We start from the raw sequence: 18142 nt of genomic DNA on the forward strand, positions 1-18142 counted from the left end.
CTTTTATTTATTTATTCATTTGGTTCAATAACTATTAAATGAGTGCCTGCTACCAGTGGCAAATAGGCATAGAATTAATAAACTGGTAAGTTGAAACTTAACAATTGGCCCTTTAATTGGTTAGTTGAAATGATACATTTTCACCTGAGTGGCTCAGTCGGTTAAGCGTCTGACTTCTGCTCAGGTCATGATCTCACAGTTTGTAGGTTCGAGTCCCACGTTGAGCACTGTGCTGACAGCTTGGAGCCTGGAGCCTACTTTGGAGTCTGTGCCTCTCTTGCTCTCTGCCCCTCCCCCACTCGTACTCTTTCTCAAAAATAAATAAAATTTAAAAAATAACCTATATATTTATTATAATAAGTTATTTAATTATATAATATATAATATACAATTATTATATAGATTATTATAATTATTATTAGGAGTTATTTCTACCTTTTTATGTTTCCCATTATGTACATGTGGTTTGTTTTGTTTTTTCTTTTTCCTCCCACTTTTTCCTATCTTCCATTGGATAGCTTGAATTTTTGTCAGGTGTCTTTCTGTTGCTGATGAAAAGTTATACAATAAATTCTATTTATATTTTTCTGTGGTTTTTTATGACTTAGGACCCAGTACTTATTTTCACATACGTAAGGAAAGTGTACCAATATTCATGTCTTTTTCCCAAGCATGTTTTTACCCCCTTTTTTAGGTTTTTACCTCTTGTAGATTCTCCCTCTGTCCTGTGTAGAGGATTTAGGGAAGGGAGGAAGTTGGCCCTCGTGCTCAATTTGCCATTTGGACCCAAACTGGGTTGCTGGGACTGAGGCTGGACACCCAGTTGTGAGCTGCGTGTTTCATGTTCTGAGGAAACAGGATTCTGGGGGCATATCTAGGCATTGCTATATTCTCATAAAACGTTCATTACTCTGAGAAGGCTTTTGGGAATTCTGGTCCTACCATAAGATTTAATAAGTAAAAACTTTGAAGTTTTTTTTTTTTTTTTTTTTTTTCCTTTTTGCCTTTCCTCTTTAAAAAAAAACAAACAACAAACCATATGTAGACCTTGAAATAATCTATGGAACTATTTGAGTGGCAGGAACCTGGAATTTTAAACACATTTCCCAACTCGAGCTAAAAGTTATTGAATGTTCATGTGCCAGACGTTGTGTTGGATGCTTTCTCATGATTCTCTCTCATTTGATCCTTATTAAATACCCTACAAGTTGGATGGGATTTCCATTGACAGCAGAGGAGTTATTGCTGAGAGGGGTTCAGAGACAGCTGTAGAGCTGAGACTCTTCCTCTGGGGCACGGAGCACAGGCGTTACCCTCATTGTGCCCGCATCTCTGGACTCTGTCTCATCTCCTGGTTCCGGTGTCTGCCCAGGCTGCTCTTGTGCACCTGGCCCTGTCCTGTCACCTGGATCTCTGGCTGTAGGCCCGTCCTCTCATGTCCATCCTCTCCACGCTGGTCCTAACATTCAATCTCCAATGCAAATCTGCCCCATCTGGATGGAATGACCCCTGCATTTACTCTCTGTTGTCCACCCCCAACTTACAGCTCTCTGCCCCACAGTACCAAACTATCTAGAGTCCTCACCACATTCAGTAAATATTTGCATGCTTGTTATGTGTGAAGCAGCCTGTCAGATGTACCGCTGATGAGAGCGTTTTTAATGATCTAGATGGGGGAGGTCTTGGCCTGGACAAGGATCATGGCAGTGGGGTTGGAGAGAAGTGAAACATTCATCAGATATTGAGGAGTAAATCGATAGGACTTGGGGTGGAAGAAGAACATTTTGGATGACTCCCAGGTTCTGACTTGTGCAGCTGGAATGATGTTGGTGAGCTGAAAGGCCTGTTCCAATGTAAAATGAGGGTATTACAGTCAAGAACGTCTTGTAGGGAACCTTACGGTGTTAGAGGTACATTAAAAAAGAGCCCTACACTAAGTGGGAAGTGGTATTCTGATTTTGACAAGTCTGTGTTGTATTTGGTACAGTCAGCCCTGATATCTTTATCTGAAATAGACCAAGTGATTTTAACTTTGCCACTTTAAGTAGTGAATCACTGTGCGATTCAGTGTAAGTTACCTGACCTCAACTTGCCTCTCCATTCCACGCTGTATCTTCCTTCATTTGTCCATTCAGCATTTTGGAACCTGCTGTGAACCATGTATTGGGGACATAAAGCTAGATGAGACTAGGTCTCCATGAGCTTTGTGTTCAGTCAGGGAGATAGGGAAGTCAGTAATCAGATGCATTAGACCAAAATAAGGTGCCATGATAGAAATAAGCACAGGGTTCAGGAGGCCACAAAAGAGTGCCTAATCAGTTCTCCTGGGTGGGTGGAGTGGGCATTGTGTCAGGGAACACCAGTGACTCTTGTTCTAAGTCTGGAATGAAAAGCAGGCAGAAGTGGGTGTGGAGCAGCATTCCAGACCCAGCCTGCACACACTTCTGGGTGGTTGCGGGAAGGCCAGGGTGCTGGGGGGTAGGGAGGGGGCAAGAGGAGGGTGGACACCAGCCAGACCAGCCCCTGCAGCCTTTTCTCAGGAATTTGGACTTTGTCCCTAAGGCTGGAGGAGTGGAAGTGATACGTTCGGATTATTGATGTTCATATTTATGCTTTTCTAATGCCTGCTGTAATTTCTTTCATAATATTAATGTTAGACAAACCAGATTTTAGGGCAAAGGGCAACATTTAAAATAAAGGCAGGTGGGTGCCTGGGTGGCTCAGTCAATTGAGTGTCCGACTTCAGCTCAGGTCATGATTTCATGGTTCGTGAGTTTGAGCCCTCCATCAGGCTCTCTGCTGTCAGTGCAGAGCTCACTTCAGATCCTCTGTCTCCCCCTACTCTGCCTTCCCCTGCTTGTGTGTGCACGCACTCACTCTCTCAAAAATAATAAACATTTAAAATAAAGGCCGTTATTACATCCTGATAAACAGTTCACCAGGGAAGGTGTAATAATCCTGAATGGGTATCTGCCTGACAACACAGTCTCAAAATGTGAAAAAAAAAAAACTAAGGGAAAAATGGAAAAATATACACAAAGTATAAGGTTATAAAAATAAGCCCTCTCTCAAAAACTTTTTGGTGAAACAATCAAAAATATTAGTACATACAGGAGTTGGGCAACATAATCAACAAAGTTGATATAATGAATCTTCACCCTAAGGTTAAATAGTATGCTCAAATGTTTGAGATCCATAATAAGGAACACTTTTTAAATTATGACCTAGTGAGCACATACTTATATGTATGTACCAGAAACAAAAGTTTCATGAAATGTTTCTCTTTACCTGGTGCAATTTCCCTATTTTCTGTTCTGTTCAGTTTCATTGATGTTAATGTTGATCTCATTATACGAAATTGATTTCATGACCCACTAATGGATTGACACCTTTTTTTTCTTGAAAACACTGAGTTTCGTGCACACATAAAACATTTAAAAATTGACTTTCTGGATTCCCTTCGCCAAGCCAAGCCTCTGGTGCCCCTCTCCATCTCCCTCCGAACTTCCCTCCCCCCTGCTAAAGCGAAGATGACTTTGACTCCTGCTTTTACTGAGTCAAGGCCATCTGATCAATTCGTTTACTGCTTCTCCATTGCTATATTTAGCTTTTCACCTTCTCCCAGACTTAGAGAAAGGTAGTGACCTTCCTTTCCAAGGGCAACTTTTTCACCTGTACTTTTGATTTCATCATCTTCTGTTTTCTTTTCCTCCTTGACTATCTCCTCTGGTTCTTATTTCTCCTTGATTATTACATTAGGAACTCAGTGGTGGTGTTTTTTTTCTTAATTTTATTTTTTTATTTTTAAAAATTTACATACAAGTTAATTAGCGTATCGTGCAACAGTGGTTTCAGGAGTAGATTCCTTAGTGCCCCTTCCCCATTTAGCCCATCCCCCCTCCCACCACCCTTCCAGTAACCCTCAGTTTGTTCTCCATATTTGAGTCTCTTCTGTTTTGTCCCCCTCCCTGTTTCTGTATTATTTTTGTTTCCCTTCCCTTATGTTCATCTGTTTTGTCTCTTAAAGTCCTCATAGGAGTGAAGTCATATGATTTTTGTCTTTCTCTGACTAACTTCACTTAGCAGAATACCCTCCAGTTCCATCTACATAGTTGCAGATGGCAAGATTTCATTCTTTTTGATTGCCGAGTAATACCCCATTGTATATATATATATCACATCTTCTTTATCCATTCATCCATCGATGGACATTTGGGTTCTTTCCATACTTTGGCTATTGTTGATAGTGCTGCTATAAACTTGGGGTGCACATGTCCCTTTGAAACAGCACGCCTGTATCCCGTGGATAAATGCCTAGTAGTGCAACTGCTGGGTCATAGGGTAGTTCTATTTTTAGTTTTTTGAGGAACCTCCATACTGTTTTCCAGAGTGGCTGCACCAGCTTGCATTCCCAAGGAACTCAGTCTTAACGGGTTTAACTGGCTCTCTCTGGATCTCAAAGATTATCTGTGACTATTTTCAGTCATTAGAGCACAAAATTTGGTCATCCTTATAGTTTTTCTAGTTTTTTTTTTTTTTCAAGTTAAAATTTTCTTGAATGGCTAATGTGTTCTTGTGGTTCAAAATGCCAAAGATGGAAAAGAGTATCGAATTAGGAGGTTCTCACCGACCTTTTCTTTCAGCTGTTGTATACCCTGTCCTTTCTGCCCTGCCCCCTCTCCTTCTTCTCCCACTCATAAGAGCTGTTTCAATGTCTTTTTTTACTTATTATTTTCCCATCCTTCCCTGGCTTTCTTCGAGGTGTTTTCTGTTAACCTCCTGTGCCGTCCTCACTTACTGTCCACCCCACCCTCAAGCTATGTAGCTCCAGGTCCTGTCCGGCTAAGACCCTTGCAACAATCATCTAGTTGTTCCTTTCCCTACTCTCAGTCTCCGCCTCCTGTCAATACTGTCAGCTAATCCCTGGCTGCAGTCTTGTTTTATTTATGCCATTATCTGCCTGCCCTGGTCTCCAGGAAGCACACACTCATTAGTTTTTTATTCACATCTCGCCACAATTGGCCTCACTTTACTTTTTCCAGTCTTATCAATCCACATCTTCACCACGCCATTGGTCTTCTGTTCTAGACAGCTTGTTCCTTTATTTTTATATCTACCTACGTAGCCTGGTACAGTGCCTGGTCCCTGGCAGGTACTTGATAAGCATTTCTCCAGTGAAGGGACACATTCCAGAACAAACTTTGCACTTTCCTCTGCGTTATTTATTTATTTATTTATTTTTGCTGCTTTACTTATGCTTCAAGTTCCGCTTCTTCTATGTAACTGTTCCTGACTGCTTTACCTCTAACTTTGTTTCCTCTTTCTTATTGCTATAGCTCATTTGGTCCCAAAGGATAGAGTCACAAAATTGTGGTCTGTTCATTTGAGGTCAAGGTGAAGGGTTATGGGTGATTGGAGCTCTTTGCTTAGAGGGGCATCTGTGTTGGCAGATGTTGAGACTTGGACTGCCTGATAGAGATTCTGGCACACTCTTTGAAAAGAAATCAGGGTATTTTTAGTCTACACACCAGCGTGAATTCCAGTAGAGTTAAGCTTTTAAAAATTAACAAAGATAAAATTAATAAATATTTAATACTGGGTAAAGAACAGCTTTTTAGGTGTAAAGATAATGAAAAAAGGTTGTGTATAAAAATTAAGAACTGAGGGGCGCCTGGGCGGCTCAGTCGGTTAAGCGTCCGACTTCAGCTCAGGTCACGATCTCGTGGTCCGTGAGTTCGAGCCCCGCGTCGGGCTCTGGGCTGACGGCTCAGAGCCTGGAGCCTGCTTCCGATTCTGTGTCTCCCTCTCTCTCTGCCCCTCCCCCGTTCATGCTCTGTCTCTCTCTGTCTCAAAAATAAATAAAACGTTAAAAAAAAAAATTAAAAAAAAAAAGAACTGAAAACATTTGTAAATATGTCAGAGTTGATGTCTTTAATATAAAAGGGACTCAAATCAATAAGGAATATAAAAAAAAGTGTTAGAAAATATGAATAGCAAAATCATAGAAGAAACATAAGCCAGTTTTATAATTAGAAGTTTAATTTTATCAGCAGTGAAAAGAAAATAAACATCACTTAGGCAATGGATGCCAGCAAATGAGAACAATTTAAAAAAGAAATTCTGAATGGCCACAAGCGTGTTTTAAAACAAGCATTTTTATATGTTTCTGGCAGAAATCTTAAGTTGGTATATAACCTTTGTAGAAAGCAATTTGGTAATATTTGAATATTTGAATTGAATATTTAAATTTTTTTTGTTTTCACCTACGAATTTCATTCCTAGGAATCTGCTCTAAAGCTGTTAATTAGGGAGGCAATACAATATTTGCATAATGTTCATCATTTATTACAGTATATTTTAATAATAGGGACAAACTAGAAATCACTTAAATGCCCAAGAGTGAGGAAGTGCTTCCTGTGGTGGAAAATTACGTAGCTGTGACGTTATAGTTTTAAAGAGTTTTTTTTTTTTTCTTATCTATTTTGAGAGTGAGAGAGAGAGAAAGCACCAAGTGGGGGAGGGGCAGAGAGAGAGAGGGAGAGACAGAATCCCAAGCAGGCTCTGCACTGTCAGCATAGTGCCCAACATGGGGCTCGATCTCACAAACTGTGAGATCATGACCTGAGCTGAAATCAAGAGTCAGACACTTAACCCACTGAGCCACCCAGGTGCCCTGAAGAGTGTTTTAAAGACTTGAGACAATACTCATGTTATAAGAAAAACAATTTGCATATACTGCTATATTTTCAGTCTTGTGATTTGGTATGCACACAAACTGTGACCCTAAACATAGCAAAATAAGTTATCTGGCTGGTGGAATGGGAGTGATAAAATACTTTTTCCCAATTTTGTACAGTATTACTTTTATAGTAAGAATGCATATTACTTAAAATGTAAATATCTTCTTATTGGTTAGTTCCATGTATAGGTTCTGTAGCAGGATGGTTAAGAGCACAGACCATGAGTCATGCAGGTCTGGTTTGAATTGTATTTCTGCCCAAAGAGGAGTCAACTTCATATGCCTCCCACTGAGTAGATCATTAACAACAAAGACATTTAAGATACAGTAGTCAAAACTCAAATGAATTTGGAGACTATGAACTGTTGAGTCTGTAATTACCCTGTGAGTTATAGATTGATTATAAATTTCACTAAAATAAAATTTAAATGGTAATAATTAAAATGTAATTTAAATTTCCTGCTAAGGCAAATATTGTTTTCATTCTTGGTAATTTTTTCCAGCTATTGAGTTACCATTAGAGCTACATTTATCTCCGTGTATTTAACAGACTTTTGCAACCTGGGTTTCTCTCACAAGAGAATTAAGCCCTGACGTTCTCACGCATCCACTGTGTGTAATGAATTAGCTTCTTGTCTGGTCGTGGAGAATAATATCAGTTATGTGCCATTCTTGGGAGAATTGAGAAAAGTCACCAAAGCATTCTGTTCTGTTCTAAGGACCCCTGATTGGGATGCCTGGCACATGGTAGACGCTCAGGAAATGGCAGTGGCTCTTACTGCCTTTGCCAGAGAAGTCACATAAAAGAGCACTGGCTTTCTGGATTTCTTTGCTTGGTGTAAGCTTCGTTGGGAAAACCTATTTTCCAGAGTGTGATCCAGCAAGTCGACATCTCTGTGGCTGTTTCTCAGGCCTTGTCTTTGAATCTGGGACTAGCTATGGGCCACAGGATGGTTAGAGAACTCCTCTAACTTGCCCTCTTGCAGTGTACCAGCCTCTTTCCTCCACTGCAGGGCGCCAAAGTACTGCCTCCCATCAGAGTAGAATTTCAGCTTGTCATTTCTCTCCCCATCACGTCCTGATGTCAGAAACCTTACTCAGACTTCGGATTTAATGCTTTTTCACAAATTGCTTTACAGTTCTGGATGTTCATAACTGCCCTTTGGGGATGTTGATCATTTAGAATAGGCTGCTATTGTTTTACTATGTTTTCTGATGAATATTTTCTCATGATTGCTTCTTATTTTATTTTAGCTACTGATCTACTTCTTGCCTGGAATCCCATTTGTTTGGGATTGGTAGAAGGTGTTATTGGGAAAATTCAGCTTCATTCAGGTATGTTTCTATCAAGTCCTTAAATTTGTCAAATTTAACGTGGCATCCTATGATATTTTCTTCTTTGAGGATGAATGTGGATTCTGTTATGGCTTTGATTCCTTTGCCTTAATTTTAGGTCTGCCCAAAGTAGATAAAGTTCCATGTAAGTTTCATGAAATAAAAATAAAGCTTGAGGGAGGAGGAGGGATAATTTTACAACCCTTTCTTCCTCTTAAAGAAAAAAAAAATTGAATACCTACCATGTGTCAGGAATTATGCTAGTTGGTAGAACGCAATAGTGAGAAAAAACTGACCTGTTTTCACCCTTGTTGTGGAGCTTACAGTTTGGGAAGACAGCTATCGGTCAGTAATCACTGAACTAAATATGAAATTGTCTGGTAATTGTGGTAGGTGCTCTGACAAAACTACACAAACTGCACTGATTTCAAGGGAGAGGGTGGTAGGACTAAGACTGCACGGATAGGCACGTGGCAGGCCATGACTGGCCTACTTTGGTCAGCTGTCCATCCCGGATGCAGTCAACTCTGGCTAAGGAAGGGCATGGTTCTCTTAGCATGCAGTGTGGCCCTTTCCAGGGCAAACTGATGAAAGGTCTAGGTTATTCACCAGGCCCTTGCTTCAAAGACAGACACTTGTATCTGGGGTTCAGAGGGAATTTTGTTGATGAGAAAAGAGATGTTTTATAGGCAGGTTCCAAAAAGTCCTGAAAAGGACTAACTGAAATATTTTAAGTACTATATTTAAATATCTGTTTTTCCTTTGGCATCAGTTTTAATGAGTTAAAAACTATAGGCAGCTTTACCATAATTACTATGTAATTGGGAGCCTAGCTACCTCTGTAGTATGCCCTTTTTTACTCTTCTAAAATAAAATTGTTGTGGGGCACCTGGTTGGCTCAGTGGGTAGAGTGTGTGACTCTTGATCTCAGGGTTGTGGGTTCAAGCCCTACATTGGATGTAGAGATTACTTAAAAATAGAATCTTTAAAAAATAAAATAAAATTGTTATGTATTTGGGAGCTAGGTTGCTTTCTCTGTGTTGTAAAGTGCCTATTACTGGAGACCATCTAATTTTCCTTTGTTAGATTCTTTGGTTGTTTTTTAAAATTTGTTTTTATCGGGACACCTGGCTGGCTCAGTTGGTAGAGGATGTGACTTGGAGTCATGAGTTTGAGCCCCACGTTGGGTGTAGAGGTCACTTAAAACAATAAAATAAAGTCTTAAATGAATTTTTTTATTATGAAATGTATCACAGATACAAAAAGCTATTTATTATAGACGTACAGTATAGGTTGTAAAACATACATATATCTGCCACCCAAATTAAGAAATGAAACATGACCAAGGTCTTTGGATCTCTCACTGTGCCTTTCTCCAAGTGTATCCTGCTTCCTTCCCTTCAAGAGCACCTATTATTTTATCTTTAAGTGGGCTCTACACCCAGCGTGGAGCTGAGATCAAGCCCTGAGCTGAGGTTAAGAGTTGGACGCTTAACCTACTGAGCCACCCAGGTGCTCATAGAGCACCTACTATTTTTAATTTTGTGTTTATTATTCCCTTGATTTTCATTACTGCTTTTATTACATATGTATCCCTAAGTAGTAAGTTGCTAAGGTTTGTATTTGGGGACTTTACTATTAAGCTGTTTGTGGTTTTTTCTACTTCTTTTTTTCCCCGACTTAATTTGATGTTTTTGAGATTTATCCATGTTGATATATGAAGCTTTAGTTTTTTATTTTCACTATTGTATGAATATATCATAAGTTTGTCTTTTTTCCTGTCATTGGGTAATTGTTTAGGGGGTTATTTTTGCTGTTAGAAATAGTACCACGGGGCACCTGGGTGGCTCAGTCAGTTAAGTGTCCAACTTCGGCCCAGGTCATGATCTCATGGTTCGTGAGTTTGAGCCCCGCATCAAGCTCTGTGCTGACAGGTCAGAGCCTGGAGCCTGTTTTGGATTCTGTATCTCCCTCTCTTTCTGCCCCTCCCCCATTCCCTCTCTCTCTCTCTCTCTCTCTCAAAAATAAATAAACATTAAAAAAAAAAGCATTGTTGGATATTCTGTCTTTGGTAGTTTTATAATTCTGTGGTACAAGGAGAAAAGCATTTAGACATTGTATAACCATGCTAAGTATTTTAGTAACATTCTCCTACCTGTCCACATTTACATAAATATATTTTTAATTCATTTATATGCTGACAGGATAATTTCATAGCTGAGTGTTCTGAGCTAAAACTCATTTTCTATTGTTTAAATGAAGCTTATGAAACTTTTGAGTTATTTTTCTTCAGTTTCAGTCACATCCTACAGCAGTGAATAAATCGCTGAAATCAGGAGATCTGGATCCAAGCTTTATTTCTTAGCTTTGAGAAATAGAGGGGGTTACTTAACATCTGTTTTGTTTACCTATTGCTAAGACCCTGGGATTTAATGCCTTAAAACAACAACATAAAATATCACATGATACTATGGATTGACCAAGCAGCTCTTCTGCCCTTTCTCTTCTGTCATCTGGTGTCATTCATGTGACCATGTCCACCCAGGATTTTGCCTGCGGTATCTGTTTTCATTCCAGGGGCGTCTCTGCCCGTGTAAATCCTCTCTTACACACAAGGCCTCCCTTAGGTCCTCTCTCTCTCGGATACCTGGACATTTTTCCAAGGTGGTGGCTGAGTGCCAAGAAGACAAGTGTCAGTATGAGAAGGTTTATCGAGCTTGCTAATATCCCATTGGCCAAAGTAAGTCCCATAGCCAAGTCCAGAGCCAACATTGGAGGAGACTTTACAAAGCTTGTATCCCAGGAGGCTGATTCACTGTGGCCACCATGCCCATGAACCTCTGCTTTGTAAGCTGTAAAACAAGATTAAAAATAACTGCCCTCCTTTCTACTCCCCCCCCCCCAGTATTGTGAGTCTAAATGAGCTAATATACCTGGAGGTACTTAATAAATTATCACTATTTTATTAAGCCTCTTTTGGTTGCAAAAATAAACCTATCAGCATACAGAAAACGAAGTTTTATTAGAAACTCCAGGGACCAAAACCAAGAAGTGGATGTTTTACAGGATCTGAGATTACATTTTGGGGCAGGTGGTCTCTGAGCACCGCTTTCCTATGTATCTCCTTTATTTTTCTCTTTTGGCTTTCTGTTTCTGTGTATGTAGGACAAAATTTCTGCTCATAAATGATACCCTCAGCCCTCAAGCCCAACAACAGCTCCTGTTCCCTACAACCCCCGGAGATTGCCTATAGCCATCAGGGATTGAGTAGGGAGTCTAGTTCAGACCCCTAGAAAGAGATTCCTATTGGTGCTGTCTGGGCCATGGGCCTCCCCTGGTTCTCAAAGTTCAACTACACTCCAGAGGTTTACTTCTTTGATCAGAGTAGGAGGCCTTGGACTGGGCAGACGATGCAAAGTTGTCTCATACAAGCAATGAACAGATAGACGTTGTTGGTCGATGAGTTCGTGATGCAGTGAAAGTGTGGGCATTTTGGAGGTGGTGAACATGGGCATCTCCTGTGGTCAGCCTCTGTTTATATGCTCTTTCCCTCCTTGCACCGCTTGCCTTTGGACTCAGAACAAGTGGTTGGTAAGCACTGGGGATACCTGTTCTCCAGGATTTTGGAAAAGGGGGAGGTGGAGAAAGAAAATGTAAGAAAGGCAGGGAAAGTAATCTCTACTTTTTTTCCCTCCCTCTCGTCACATCCCTTTTGAGGTTTGGCTCTTAAGAGGGGGAGTGGGGAGGAAGCAAAGGAACATCTTTTCTGGGCCCCCTGCTGCTCTTCCTTCCCTCACCCACCACCCACAAGAGCTAACTGCAGCCGCACCCCGGTGTGTCACTCCCCCCTCACCCCCCCCCAGTTCCCCACCCTTCTTCCCTCCCTGCCTTCTTCCCTCCCTGCCTTCTTCCCTCCCTGCCTTCTTCCCTCCCTGCATTCTCTGCCCTGTGATGCCTCATCCCCAGGCCTCCTTGAGGCCCGCTAAAGCTCTTGCTCTGGCCACACCATCAGCTTGGCCGGTTGGAGGTTCGTTCGCTGGATGTACCGGATCTAATGTAATGATTTGAGATGCATGTTCCCCTGGGAGCATCTTCCCTTCTGGGGGTAGAGGATGGGGCCGGGGGGGATAACATGTCTGTACTTAAACTCTTTTTCACTCCTGTTTCCCTCCTACTTATTCTCTGCATTTCAATGCACGAATTTTTGTTCTTGTCTAGTGTGATGGGAACATAAGTTTATTTGAACAGATGTCATTGACAGTCTTAACAGCGGCGTGGGTGAGCCATGCCACTGTTCCTGACTGTCACTGAACTCTGAGCTCTGTGGAATGTCAGCAGGTGTGACTTAGGAACAGTATTAGTTTGTGAGGGCTGCCATAGCAAAGTCCCATAGACTGGGGGGCTTAAAGAACAGAAATGTATTTTCTCCCGATTCTGGAGGCCAGAAGTCCCGAGGTCGAGGTGTTGGCGAGTGGTTTCTTCTGAGGTCTTTGTCCTTGGCTTGTAGATGGCTGTCTTCTCCCTGTGTCTTCACATTGTCTTCACACTGGCCTTTCTCTGTGTGTATCTGTGTCCAAATTTCCTCTTACAAGGGCACCAATCACACTGGATTGGGACCCACCTTAATGACCTCATTTTAACGTAATTACCTCTTTAAGACCCTGTCTCTGAAATAGGGTCACAATATGAGGAAGGCCTCTTTCCCACACGTTTGCGAGCAGGTCCACGTTCAAGCGAGGGTGTAATGTAGGCTATCTCTGACAACTTGAATGTGTCTGACTTTGGTTTGATCAGTGGGGTTTACCAATTTGAGGAGCAGGAAATAGGGACATGTAACATGGTAAATAGGTGAGAAAAGCACCATGAAATATCAACACTTTTTTTTTTATCCATTGTAGGGTCTAGGGGGACGTAAGAATGATACTCTTATCACACTTATAATTACACATTAATTTTCTGTGTTCCTTTTTTCTCATGGCCCTCTCTCACCCCATCTCCTAGGATAAGCTCCAGGAAGACAGGAGCTGTTTCTCTTGTGCTCATTGCTGTGTCCTCCCGTGCTGGCCTATAGCCGGGCTACTCATAAATATACAGCAAATACTACTGTAACGAATAATTATGGGGCGCCCACTGCGTGTCATGGTCTGCACTCAGTGCTGCAGATCACAGGGTGAACAGAACTCGAAGCCTCTAGGAGTCTAGGATTGGATCCAGGAGCTAGACATTAATTACCCAGTCACACTGTGTGCTCATTAGACTTCAGCTTCTGGAGAAGAGTGTGGGATGTGGTGAAGCGCGTGGCAGAGGGGCCTGACTGGTGGGTGCGGGTCCCGGATGGAAGGCAGCCCTGGGGACTCGATGTCCGAAGCAAGGCCTGAGAAATGAGCGAGGTAATCTGGAAAAGGCTAGGGTAAGGGCAGAGACCGAGAAGAGAGATAGATGGCTCTTGGCAGAGTCAGCAGCTGTGCAAAAAAGATGCATGATTGATCTTTCCACATGATTGATGTTTCCTGTTTTCTGTGCGATGCCGGGGAGAGAGTCGTACCTTCGTGGAGATCTCCATGAAGAGGTTGCATGAGGCTGGAGGCTTTAAATGGATCACAAAAGCTCTTTAAATCAAAATCTATTTTGGAAAAAAAAAAGTCTATTTTGAAGATAAGATAAGCTCAGTTAGGGTAAGAAGTGTCTGAATATAGAAAGAAAAATATATATTCCATGAGATTTTCAGGAATAGCGTGAAAACTGTAAGGAATTTTGATTGAAGTGGCAATAGAGGCTCTTGGTTTAGTAATTAAGCGAATTACTACTCGTAGTATTGAACAGCCAGAGACACGGTTCACCGCGGTAGCTCTCGTTCATTCAGATTGTGCTGGCCATCTGCTCCTTCTCCACTGTTGACGTGGGGAAGATGTCTCCATCATTAAAATGGTAAAATGTATTATGCGTGTGGTTTAAAAAGTGTGATTTTAGTCTGCCGCAGAGACTTGGCTAGGACACTGATGACATGAAATCTTCAACCTACTTTAAAGATGAATGAGTGGAGTGTCACTAGCCTTGCCTCAGTATTTTCCTGAAAAGCCATTGGAAAACCCCAGCTGTCAAGGGCCCTGGAAGGAAGAAAGAGAAGTCTGGCAGAGCCTTGTGGTGCTCTCCGCCTCCACTGGAGGCCTGGTTCTTGGGGCACACCTTTTAGATATTGCTTCTTATGTTTAAATACCCATGTGATTGTCGGCATCCATTTGCATTGTGAGAAAAGTAGATTGTTTTATTGTCTACTGACAACTCACATTTTTAAAAACGTGTGAAGATTGGGATAATGGTTTTACAACTCCATACATTTATTAAAATCATTGAGTTGTATACTTACAATGGGGGAATTTTATGGTATGTAAATTCTATCTCAGTGAAGCCATTTTGGAAGGTAACTTGTGATGTACACTGTTATTCTTATTTTATCTTTTTTTTTTTAATTTTTTTTTCTTAACGTTTATTTATTTTTGAGACAGAGAGAGAGCATGAACAGGGGAGGGGCAGAGAGAGAGGGAGACACAGAATCTGAAACAGGCTCCAGGCTCTGAGCTGTCAGCACAGAGCCCGACGCGGGGCTCGAACTCACGGACCGTGAGATCATGACCTGAGCCAAAGTCGGATGCTTAACCGACCGAGCCACCCAGGTGCCCCTTATTTTATCTTTTTAAAAATTTTTAATGTTTATTTTTGAGAGGGAGGGAGGGAGGGAAGGGGACTGAGCATGAGTGGAGGAGGGGCAGAGAGGAGGAGACGCAAAATCCGCAGCAGGCTCCAGGCTCTGAGCTGTCAGCACAGAGCCTGATGTGGGCCCTGAACTCACAAACCTCAAGATCGCGACCTGAGCCGAAGTCAGATTCTTAACCGACTGAGCCACCCAGGTGCCCCCTGATTTTATCTTAATTAAAAAAATAAATACCTCTTTTGAGGTAAGTTTTGATGATTTTTTTTTTTCATGTACTTTTTCAAGTTGCTTTGAAGGAAGCATTCTAAGGAAGTATTATTTGTGACCTAATATTTCTACCAAAGTAGGAATGACTTAAAATGTAATTCAAACGTAGTCATCTTATATTCACGTTGTTATTCATGAGGGTCTCAGAATTATTATCTTGGGGGTAAAATTTTCAGTGGTGACTAGGTTCCTGGTTAACCCTTAAAAGATTCTTTAATTGTAGTTTAAGGGACCTATTCTGTGAATGGTTTTGGGTCTGGGAAGCAGGCAGCTACGTGGCAGGAGGTTCCTTTCTCTGGCATCTTCTCACTCTTTTCTGCTTTTCTCCTCTGCCTTTTACTCTCTCCCCAGGTACGTGGGTGCTGAATGGCCCTTACTTCCTCTCTTTGCTCCCTTCAGTCTCTTCCATCACTTTACACTTCAGAATTTTCCATCCCTTCCCTTGTCCCTGATCTGAGCTCCAGTCTCCTTGGTGCAGATGGTTCCACCACCCTGGCAGGACAAATTGGACACACAAATGTGACCCACAGTTTTGAGCTTTCCCAGTGGTTGTCAGATAAGCAAGCTTCTTGTTTCCGAGCTCATTTCTAATCAGATTTTCATATCTTCGGGCAGGGAGAATCTTTGGAGATGGGCCAGCTTGCCTCTTACGCTATTCCACTACCATTCCATTTTCTTTCTTTTTTTAAGTTTATTTATTTCTTTTGACAGAGCAAGAGAGAGAGTGAAGTAGGGGCAGAGAGGGAGAGAGACAATCCCAAGTGGCTCCACACTGTCCACACAGAGCCTGATAGGGGGCTTAATCCCATGAGTCGTGACCTGAGCTGAAATCAAGGGTCAGATGTTTAATGACTGAGCCACCCAGGTTCCCCTTCCATTCCATTTTCTAGTTATAAGCCATTTGTTCTTTTTTTTTTTTTTAACATTTGTTTATTTTTTAAGAGGGCATGAATAGGGAAGGGGCAGAGAGAGAGTCACAGAATCTGAAGCTGGCTCCAGGCCCTGAGCTGTCAGTACAGAGCCCGACATGGGGCTTGAACTCACCAACCACTAGATCGTGACCTGAGCTGAAGTCTGACATTTAACCGACTGAGCCAGTCAGGTGCCCAGCCATTTGTTCTTAAACTCCAGTCTCTCTCAGTGATTCATATGGCAGTGATATTAAAATTTTTAGCTATGGCAGAAGGAAAGGATTGTTACGTTAAGAGTGACTGTGTGTATGGACCACCTATAAAGGTTCTTTCTATATTTATTTCACCCTTTAATTCTTTTTGAACTTTTTATCTTATTGAACATTCTGAAGCGATGATAATCAAATTATTGTCAGGCCTAATTGTTTAAGAAAAGAGATTCTTGATAAATACAGTAAGTTGTCATTTACGTAGATGTGGGCCAGTATCAGCCATCCAGAGCAGAAAATGAAAGTTACTGATTGAATTGAGTTGGTCATAAGTTTGTTATAGCCTGTGGGCTTGGGGTCCCCTCTTGGAGGGGCCAGTTGCCTCCAGCCTTGAGGCATGCTTGTGCCCCCTCTCAACCGGTAATTTATCTTCCTGTTGGTAAACCTGCATCATGAGTAGAAATCCCAGTTACACTTCATGTACTTGTTATACCTAATAGTTAGGAAAATATGTAATACATTAAAGTTTTTAATAAACATAGAATACGTCTTTGCATTTTAAGGAAGGTAAGCTATAGTTATGTTGAAAATGTACTTTTATATATAAATTCATTTTGCCCAATGACACTTTATAAGTTTGACTTTTCTAGTTTTCTAAAACTATTACAGACACAAAAGATTTTATATTTTTATACAGTGTCAGAGATTATTTCATTTTATGGCAGGTCATTATCAGGGACCTAAATTCATCCTAAGCATCATAAGCTGACCTGAATATGTTTCTGATTCCACCATTTGGTATTTTTGAAATGGTGCCTATTAAAAGTGCCTCTTGCCCTAGATGCTCTCTTTGTGAGTCATTGTCAATTTTCTATAAACCCAGACTTGAGGGACCTTTACTAGTCAACAGAGCAGCCAGTCAGGAAACATTGAGGAACTACTATGTATGGAAGATAAACAAATTAATAATTGGCTTTTGAGTTGGTAAGAGAATTAGAAGGCCAATGTCATGTACTCTTAGCTGCTAGGTACCTGACTGAAAGTAACAGTGCTGGTATAGTGGTAGTGTTACTTGCAATTCCACTTACTCGATGTACAGTGCTCCCTAAAATGTATTCAGGGATGTATAGTGATCTGTTTCTATTAAGGGGGAGGGGGAGCATTTCTGTTAATGTAGTTTAAAAAAAATAGAAATGGCTTTAAATATAAAACATATTAAATATACTATGGATTCATATCTTTAAAATTTTAAATTCATTTATAAATTTGCATAAAACCTACTTTATAGAGTCTTGCTCACATTCATATAAAAGTACTAACTGGCCAATTAATAGCTTATGCAGTGGGTATCGATGAAGTAGGTTTTATGCATACATCCGACTGAATTTGAATTCCTACCAAAGATTTGTATTTAAAAAAAACAAAACCAAAAACCAAAAACAGGATCCTTCAAATTGGAGCATAATTTATCCTGAGATAAGCCATTAAGATATCCCAATTATTAGATTCTCTTATAATGTATAGTGTGTTAATATATGATGGCTCATTTGAAGAGACTTCATGCATTCAAAAAAATGAGATCAAGAGAAACTAGTCAGATTCTGTTTCTGACAGCAACAGACTAGCAGTATTTGAAGAGATAATAGCCAAAAATTTTCCAAAACCAATTATGAATACAAGTCACAGCTTTAAGAAGTACTTTGAACCACAAGGGGAAAAGTATAAAGAAAACCACACTTTGGCACCTCAAAATGAAACTGATGAAAACTGAAGACAAAACACCCTGAAAGCAGACAAAGGAAAAATACACATTAAATTTAAAGGCATGCAGTGAGCCTTCATAGAAACAATGGAAGCCAAAAGACGACAGAAGGATGTCTTCCAAGTGCCTGTCTAGAATTTTGTACCTTCAGAAGTTAAGGAAAATAAAGACATTTGAGACAAACGGAAACTGAGAGAATTTGTCACC

At 40.9% G+C, this 18142-nt stretch overlaps 1 protein-coding gene across 2 annotated transcripts in view; it reads left to right on the plus strand.

Annotated features, from left to right (window-relative positions):
- The window catches only part of INPP5F (inositol polyphosphate-5-phosphatase F), a 90553-nt gene that overhangs the window by 13529 nt on the left and 58882 nt on the right, over window positions 1-18142 (plus strand). For both annotated transcript variants that reach the window (XM_058697947.1, XM_058697948.1), the window contains exon 2: window positions 7994-8074. In XM_058697947.1, the coding sequence (XP_058553930.1) occupies window positions 7994-8074 (81 nt within the window). The remainder of the gene's footprint in view (window positions 1-7993; window positions 8075-18142) is intronic.

This window comes from Neofelis nebulosa, chromosome 13 (assembly GCF_028018385.1).
Source record: "Neofelis nebulosa isolate mNeoNeb1 chromosome 13, mNeoNeb1.pri, whole genome shotgun sequence".
Classification (NCBI taxonomy): domain Eukaryota; kingdom Metazoa; phylum Chordata; class Mammalia; order Carnivora; family Felidae; genus Neofelis; species Neofelis nebulosa.